Source organism: Sander lucioperca, chromosome 7 (assembly GCF_008315115.2).
Source record: "Sander lucioperca isolate FBNREF2018 chromosome 7, SLUC_FBN_1.2, whole genome shotgun sequence".
Classification (NCBI taxonomy): Eukaryota; Metazoa; Chordata; class Actinopteri; order Perciformes; family Percidae; genus Sander; species Sander lucioperca.
In genome coordinates, this window is record NC_050179.1 from 24,836,791 (window position 1) to 24,845,816 (window position 9,026).

The following is a 9,026-nucleotide window of genomic DNA, read 5'->3' on the forward strand; positions in this document are numbered from 1 at the left end:
TGTTCTGAGCTCAAAATGCTTCAGTTAGATTATGTTTATACTCAAGGAAACACTATCAAATGTTTATGGACACACACGAATGACAATCTGCAATCAGTTCAACTCTAAATTGATTGATGGTGGGAAGTGAATGAAGGCCAGGAATGTCTTGTGTGGCACGACCAAGACTGACTGATAGGGCTGGGTATCGTTTGGATTTTTACAATTCCGATGCTGAACCGGTACTTTTAAAACGATTCCGATTCTTGAAAAACTGAAAAATGACATCAAAGAAAGGCTCATTTATAGAGTTTTTATTAAATTATTTACATTTAACAATATATTAACATTTTAAAGTACTTAAATATATAATAAGTAAACCTAAGTCACCTAATTTTTACGTGCGATTTGGAGCGAAGGAGCAAATATATTTCGGTGAACACATTAAGTGGAGCCGAAATGAGGAACCGAAATTTTCGTTCTAATCCGGACCAATTCCTACCGGTTGCGTAGGAACCGGATCCATAGTGGAACCGGATTTCGGTACCCAACCCTACTGACTGACAGTTGCACTTGGCACCTCATCTGTGCCAACTGAGAAGTTTCACTGGGTTATCTATCAGTGCAAGGCTTTTTTTCCCAATAACTTCTTTTCTCTGAGCAAGCATTTTTGACTGTAATCTGTGATGCTAAACTGAACCAAACAATACATACGTGCCCGAACCAACAGTTTGGTTGTTTGTTTTTTTTACACAAAGCGTTCCATCCCTACTGTAGGGATAAGCTGTTTTAATTATTGCAATAAATATATGAAAATAAATGTGATATTTTATAGACATTAAATCCTTTTTTCTTCCTTTTTGTACTTTGTCCTTTCTCTACTTCCTTCCCTATCCGTCTCGATCAGGTATCCGAGATGGCTGTGTCTGAGCTGCCCGGTAACCCCAACGCTGTGTGGACAGTACGCAGACATGTGGAAGGTAATGCCTTTCCTGTTTCAGACACCTTTTTTTCCAACCTCTCTTAAAGCAAATTGACATTTTTGCAGTTCAGGATCAAACCATGACATTGAAAGTCTGTCTGTATTGTGCATCGGGACAAGAATCTTCAGCTCATGTAATTTAAATGTAATAATTCATCATATGTTATGTATTGAGTGCAAACCAATTTAGTCATAGAGGTGTTGAAATTAATCAAATAATCGATGCATCGAATCGTGGTCATGGACGATGCTGCATCCATAATCGGCTGGGCCATAATCGATTATTTCTGTTTACAATTTAATGTATGCCTAACAACCTTTCTGTTTACATATTCTGTTATGTTTTGCACATTCAGGAAGTGCCATGTGCTCAGTGCTGTAGTTTTATGTATCCAATTTATTTAGTATTAGAGCACTACAGAGTTTTTGTTTTTGAAGCTTGAAAAGCTATGAATTAAACATCCTATATGGCTTTAATAGAAAAATGTATTTGACATATCGGGATGCATCGAGATATCGAATCGCTGCCATGATAATCGTAATCAAATCGGGAGATCAGTGAAGATTCACACCTCTATTTAGTCATATTAACTTTAACTGTGAAATCACACATAGTACTACGCCTTGTATTTAAACAATGCTGCTCAATTCTCCTCTGGTGGAAAAACCTTCCCATTGTCATAAATATAAACATGTGCAAGACCCCATCTGACTGTGGGAAACACATTAGAGATTTCTTTTAGATAAATGTGTCTATTACAAGTTTTACTTTATTAATGTGAATTATGCTTTTAATGGCCAGTGCCAATTTCCTAGCAATTCAACCTGCTGATGTAGTGTCTTTACCATGAGTTTGTCTTTGCGGTCTCTGATGGCTCATTTCCACGGCGTGTTACCAGCACGACTCATAGTCAAGCTCCCGCCAATAGCACCTGCAATTTTTTTTTTTTTTTTATATACACTCGACCCAGATGTTAAAAATGGCAGCCCGCAAAACCCCTGGCGTGGTCAATTGACAAAGTGCAAACGCACCTCTGTTTATGTGCCGATGAAAGACTCCTGGAGCAACGGTCAATGTCGCGTTGAAGATGATGTTGAGCCAAACCATGCAGTGGAAATTAAGCCCATCTCTGCTCATTGCTTGCTTTATTCAGCCTCAGCACAACTCCATCAGCATTATTTTTCTAATCGGTGCTTCTTTGTCTTTGTTTGTCTGTACCTTTTTTTTTTTCCATCAGATGAGTTTGATGCCTACATCATCGTATCTTTCGTGAACGCTACTCTGGTTCTGTCCATCGGGGAGACTGTAGAGGAAGTGACAGATTCTGGATTTCTGGGAACAACGCCTACTCTCTCCTGCTCACTGCTCGGTGAAGACGCCCTAGTGCAGGTGGGTGCAATGTCAGGGTTTTCCCTGCCATTATAAAGCCTAGGCGCAGCCCCTAAGCGTTTTTGCGCCGTGTCCTGCCAACCGCACGGGGTCTCTCCCTCTCCTCTTGCGCTGTGCGCAGGCAGTCAGTAGGTATGGGGCAGGCAGGAGGACGCCGCAGTGGTGGGAGTTCAGTTGTAGTGAGTTTTTATGGTTACGTTGACACGCTCGCTCTGAAACTTTCTCTGGATTGGAACTTTTCAAAGTGTGAGAAAGTGGTGCATTATAGTAGTAGGCTACAAGCACCATAGCTCTCATGCCATTCAAATGTTTTGATGCAGAGTTTTCTATGGAATCTTATTCAGCCAAGTTGTTTCCCTCCCCTTCTTACTGAGACCTATTATATAAGATTATAATAAAGCAATCAACAATTAAACCATCCTACTACTTCCTTTCTAACCCTTTTCCTCTCTATGCTTCTCTATACAGGTGTACCCAGACGGTATTCGCCACATCCGAGCTGACAAGCGTGTGAATGAGTGGAAGACTCCTGGCAAAAAAACCATTGTCCGCTGCGCTGTGAACCAGCGCCAGGTTGTTATTGCACTCACTGGAGGGGAGCTGGTCTACTTTGAGATGGACCCGGTAAGAAAGTAGATAGTTATAGTATTTCATATCTTATCTAACTTCAACTTCCTTTTTTACAAGTCACAGATGGAATCAATGGAATCTCAAAAGGAATTTCAGGGTCTATCTACTACAGCCAACCTCAAACAAAAATTTCATTTTCATTTAGTAACTCAAAATGCCAAGTTGGATAAGTTTTTCACAATTCCTTTGTCACACAAAAGGAATATTAAAGACAAACTAAATCAAGCTCTGGTACCATAATAAACACAGGACAGTAGTAGTAGTAATACTGCTCCTCTCTTTGTCTCCTTCCTCTCTAGTCTGGCCAGCTGAATGAGTACACAGAGCGGAAAGAGATGTCTGCAGATGTGGTTTGTATGAGCCTGGCCAATGTTCCACCTGGCGAGCAACGCTCGCGATTCCTGGCCGTGGGACTTGTTGACAACACTGTCCGAATCATCTCCCTGGACCCTTCGGTATGAAAAGAAACACTAGTTTGTAAATTAAATAGACCAATCGGCACATAAACCAACACCCAGCACCCTGACACATTACATGAAAAATATTATAAATAAATATAGAGAATGTAATGTTATTGTCAGCTGAAGTACTGTTGTGTTGTACTATTGCTTCAGACTTAGCAGTCTTGCTAGTGGTGGTTTGTCCTTTCAAGTGAAAAAATACAGAATGAATCGAATGATAATAAAACATATTTTCAAAATACGACAATTTTGCTGCAAACAACAAGGATTAAGTTATGACTCGTGAGGTGCAGCTTAATATTTAGGTAAAAAAAGAGGTGCACTCGAATGTTGGATGGAAGTTCCGTCAGACGGCTTTGGTAAATACCACTTATCTACTTAATCATGTGAAATCAGTACTGACTGACTGATTATTGATTGTTCCAAAAAGCTTTTAATTAACCAAAGCAAGTAAATGGTTGATTTCCAATGTCCATACCACTTAATGCATTAAAGGGAGAGAACCTCTTATAACTAAACTACATATTCATGTGTATACGTGTAAGTGAGACTGTTTTGGTTGTTGGCAACCTTCTGTATGTTGAAATAGTCTTCCCTCTGAATCTTTATCACGTTTAGGACTGCCTACAGCCGCTGAGTATGCAGGCCTTGCCAGCCCAGCCCGAGAGTCTGTGTATTGTTGAGATGGGAGGGGTCGAGAAACAGGATGAACTTGGAGAAAAGGGAACCATCGGCTTCCTTTACCTCAACATAGGGCTTCAGGTATTCTTTGTCATTCACCTAACTGATTCCAGAAATTCTAATTCACCCCTGTAAATGTACACATAATACATATATCCACACTCAATGTTAGCATCGGCTCAGATTGATCTACTACTTAGTGGTAGATCCAAAAGGAAAACTCTTGATAGATCTAATCTACTACTACTATTATCTTATAGTAAATGCATGTAACACAAGCACGCTTGGTCATAACAGTGAAGAGCCATTAATCTACTTCTGTAATACCGTTAGAATTTTTATCCGCTCTTTTAAAAAAATATTTGAATTATATTTGAATATTTAATACTGAAATTCAGCTTATTATTATTTACTGCACTACTTGGGCTTGTGCATTGCCAATGCCACTGTCAGCGTGTGGTGGTTGTTATACGTTCTGTCCACTAGGAGGTCTTCAAACATTAGCCTCGAAGGGGCCCCTACGTCATGGCGCATGGCATTTGTGGCATGCCGCTTTGTTTACATTCCTTTTCAACCACGAGCACACAGCGACAAACACAAATCAACAGAAAACCCTGTAATGAAACATAATCTAACAAGTGTAGTGAAGCAGCTCAGTTATAAAGGGAACAGTACTCTGTTAGCACAATGACAGCATGTTTTGATAGCACAGCTGAAATATCAAACAGAGTAGCCTATAGCCACAACCTTCCACTTCCAGGACTGCTCCGTTGTGGCTGGAAAACCCACCGTATGTCCTACTTTTTGGCCGGATGTTCGGTTTTTTTTGTTTTTAATTAACTCTGTTGCGTTTATGAGGACTATGGTTAACTGCTCCTCAGATCTCTGCAGGGTAAATCCAGACAGCTAGCTAGATTATCTGTCCAATCTGAGTTTTCTGTTGCACGACTAAAACAACCTTTGAACATGCACATGTTCACCAAAACAAGTTCCTTCCAGAGGCTATTTTGCAGCGGCACCGGAGCTCCGTGCGGCGTTTTTCACCCATCCCGGAATGCTGTGTGGACTAGCCAGACCCTCGTTGCGTTGTGGAGGAAGCAAAGCGAGACTATAAACAGAGTAACATTAGTGTTAGCCACCATGCTAACAGCATTGATAACTATGCCAAACGGTGCTTTATAAGCAACCTGTAACTCGCGACGCAGTTAGGAAACAAGAACAAGCTAATTAATGATAACATAAACATTTTGACTCGGTGGGTGTCAATTTTAAATTCATGTTAAAAACAGTATTTCCCATCCTTCTTTTGATTCCCAGCCTGTCATTCCCTCTCTACTACTCAGTCTCTACCGTAGCTGTGTTTCCTAAGATCTCACAATGCCTGGTGTAGCTCACTCCCGCTAACTTTATTGTTCATCAGACGTGACAAACATTTAGTTTTAACATGCGGGTAGGCCAAGGTGAGAAGGGCAAGATAAAATAACGTTAGCCAACACATTTATAAACAAATACACAACCGAATAGTCATTTTATTATTCGATTAGTATTGATTTTTTTTACTATTCGAATGATATTCAACTTCCGGAATTCATTCCAACAGCCTTACAACATAACGGTGTAGAAGCACATCTGTCTTGTAGGTCATCCGGGAAAAATATTAAGGCTGGATATCGCAATTTTCCATAAATCAATTTTCTGAATCCTATATCATTGTTCGAAGAATATCTGCAACAACCTGTGATATCTAACCAGAAGTTCAACCAAAAAATGACCCACAATCCAGAGCAGTGGTCTAGAGTTTTTGGATTAATATCGTGCACCTACGGTAATTGATGTTAAAAAAAAAAAAGATCTAGGGCTAACGTGACAATCTGTTGGGATATAGATTCTAGATGATGTAATCTAGTAATGTGTGTGTGTTTGATCCACTTTCTCAGAACGGTGTGCTGCTGAGGACTGTGCTGGACCCAGTGACAGGTGACCTGTCAGATACCAGAACGCGCTACCTGGGGTCGCGACCTGTCAAACTCTTCAGAGTCCGGATGCAGGGACAGGAAGCTGTATGTAACTCATACTCAACATTTACATACAATTAAAACACACACAAATAAATGCTAATAATGCTGAAATAACACCAATTTATTTACAAAATGATACATCATCAGTTTGCTCTCATATAAGTATGGTAATAAAATTATTTTAGCTGCTGATCAGACAAAGGACGGAATCTTAAAATGTTAAGCTCTAAGGACTTTGTAGTTTTTGTCATTTTAAAGGGGAACTACGCCCGTTTTCCACATTGATAAATGTTATTCCTATGGTCTAAGACCAAGTCCAAAAAGACAGAAATCCCCATTTATGTGGTGCTCCCCTTTTTAAATGTCAAATAATCATGTATCAGGAATTGTCTGTGTCTCTTCTCATTGACAGGTGCTGGCAATGTCCAGTCGCTCCTGGCTTAGCTACTCGTACCAGTCTCGTTTCCATCTGACCCCTCTGTCATATGAGACTCTGGAGTACGCCTCTGGCTTTGCCTCCGAGCAGTGCCCTGAGGGCATAGTGGCCATTTCTACCAACACACTGAGGTATGGATACTGTAAATACACATACATTGTAATTGTGCTCCTCAGCCATGAATGTATAGTGAAAAATGTAAACACAATTATTTCAGCTGTGCAATGGCGTTTAGTAGTACTTCTGTATTTGTGATCATGGTAGTAAAGCCATTTCAGGTGAAAACCTTCCAGCCTTTGCTCTGTATCACATCAGTAAATAAAAACTTGTTATATAAAGAATGCACCACATTCCCTTATATTTTACTACACCTCCATCTTCTGTCATGATGTTGGTCTTACAATCAACAAGTTAAATGTCTGTTGGAACAGACAGAACAGCTCAGTGGAGAAGCATAGATCCAACTTCGCAGCTCAGCTGTACCCCGTCAAGTTAAAAATCATTTGTAACTGTCTCTCCCTTCTCCTCTTTTTCGTCTCATTATCTGTCTGGCAGAATCTTGGCTTTGGAGAAATTGGGAGCCGTCTTCAACCAGGTGGCCTTTCCTCTGCAGTACACTCCCAGGAAATTTGTAATCCACCCGGAGACCAACAACCTCATTTTGATCGAGACGGACCACAATGCATACACCGAGGCAACCAAAGCCCAGAGAAAGCAACAAATGGCTGAGGTATGAAGTGCAATGCCAGCGGAATTATGATGTAATGGTCCTACTAGCAAAACTGAACTCTGCTCCTGGTATCTGACAGTAATACATATATTAGAGCAGAGAGATGATCTGTTGTCAGAGCTATTATTATGCTTCCAGTTTAAAGCTTAAAAAGAACTTGATCATTTGTAGCAGACACTTTGCTTTTGTCCCTTTTTGAAGAGTGGTCCACTATCAGCATTCTGTGAGTTTCCTGTGGAGCATGTTTGGTTCTTTCTATGTCGAACTACACTAGGTCTGACCTGAATGCTTTGAAGCTTTAATCGTTGCCATGGTAATCTACGTCCAATCCAGTATTCGAATTAGAGCTGGGCGATTTGGAGAAAATCAAATACAATAATTTTGACCAAATACCTCTACCGATGTTGTGGCGATATTGTAGGGTTGACATTTGGTGCTTTCACAAAATATTTACACAATGAGAGTTGAGATAGATAATCACCAGTGATGTGGATAGAATGATTAATGGAGGAAGGGACTGGGGGTGCGCGTGTGTAGGCCGAGGTGCAGCACTGTCCCAGGTAATGAAATCAATAGACAGACAGAAAAACATGTCATGGCCTCCCTGACTTCATCCTGGCGCCTGGCCTGAGCTATCATCTGACCTTATCAGCACCGAAACGGAAAGTTTGACCATGTGAGGGCTAGCAACTCAGCTGCAACTATGAGATGTCGAAAAAGTCAAGCGTCTGGAATAATTTCATAATTTACGAAGATGACAACCAAAAAGTGAAGTGCCAGATATGCCAAAGGAGGCATGTCACAAATCTACGAATTTGGCAAATCATCTAAAAAAAAAAAAAATAAAAAAAAAAAACTGTAAATAACAGCTTAGCCTTGATAAAGTGATTGCCAGGCCTTTGCAAATTAAATGTAATGTATTTATTATATGTATGATTTATTTAATGTGATTATCCAACAGATTGTTTTCGGTAAACGTCTCTGCTGTCTGTCAGCAGCAGCAGAGTGCATAGCGGCTGGCTGACTGTAGGGATGGGCGATATGAAGAAAATCAAATATCACAATGGTTTTTACCAAATACCTCCTATCGACATTGCAACAATATTGTAGGGTTGACCATAGGTGCTGTTAAAAAATATTTACACGTTGATATTTTATAATAAATAATCATCAGTAATGTAGATAAAATGACTGTGGGTAAAGGCAAAATAATAGAACAGCTAGAATACTCAGAATTAATAAAATTAATAATAATAATAATAATTTCAGAAAAGTATATTACTTAAAAAATAAAAAAAATAAAATACATATTACAACATTTAAAATCTAAGACGGTATTTAGTCCCATATTATGATATTGATATCATTTCGATATATTGCCCAGCCCTAACTGACCGATACACAGACAGCAGTTAACTAAACTCAAGTTAAAGTTAATTGAACTAAATCCTCACTCACCCGCCGGCAAAAGTCTGTAGATTGATCGATGGCCCCCGTCTTCCGTTTGCCCCTTTTGCATATTCAGTGAAACGAGCCGTTACCCCTCCCGCTGCCAACTCTTGGTCACTAAACAACAGACATAGATTTTTGGATTGCAAATGTGTTGTATAAAACAATGGAGCAGATAAGTGTGATTTGTACATTCACAAAATCACCTCAAGTGACCAAAACTGTTGGTAAGGTAATGTTTTTTCACAAATTCCAGCACACTTCTAAAAC

General features: G+C 39.8%; 1 protein-coding gene across 3 annotated transcripts in view; it reads left to right on the plus strand.

The window, feature by feature from the left end:
• sf3b3 (splicing factor 3b, subunit 3) overlaps window positions 1-9,026 on the plus strand; it is a 36,282-nt gene that overhangs the window by 8,978 nt on the left and 18,278 nt on the right. For all 3 annotated transcript variants that reach the window (XR_004897847.1, XM_036003090.1, XM_036003091.1), the window contains exons 12-19: window positions 887-959; window positions 2,200-2,351; window positions 2,820-2,975; window positions 3,281-3,436; window positions 4,061-4,204; window positions 6,061-6,183; window positions 6,554-6,708; window positions 7,133-7,307. Coding sequence is in view for 2 of the 3 variants with exons in the window: in XM_036003090.1 (XP_035858983.1) it covers window positions 887-959; window positions 2,200-2,351; window positions 2,820-2,975; window positions 3,281-3,436; window positions 4,061-4,204; window positions 6,061-6,183; window positions 6,554-6,708; window positions 7,133-7,307 (1,134 nt within the window). In the remaining variant the exon portion in view is untranslated. The remainder of the gene's footprint in view (window positions 1-886; window positions 960-2,199; window positions 2,352-2,819; window positions 2,976-3,280; window positions 3,437-4,060; window positions 4,205-6,060; window positions 6,184-6,553; window positions 6,709-7,132; window positions 7,308-9,026) is intronic.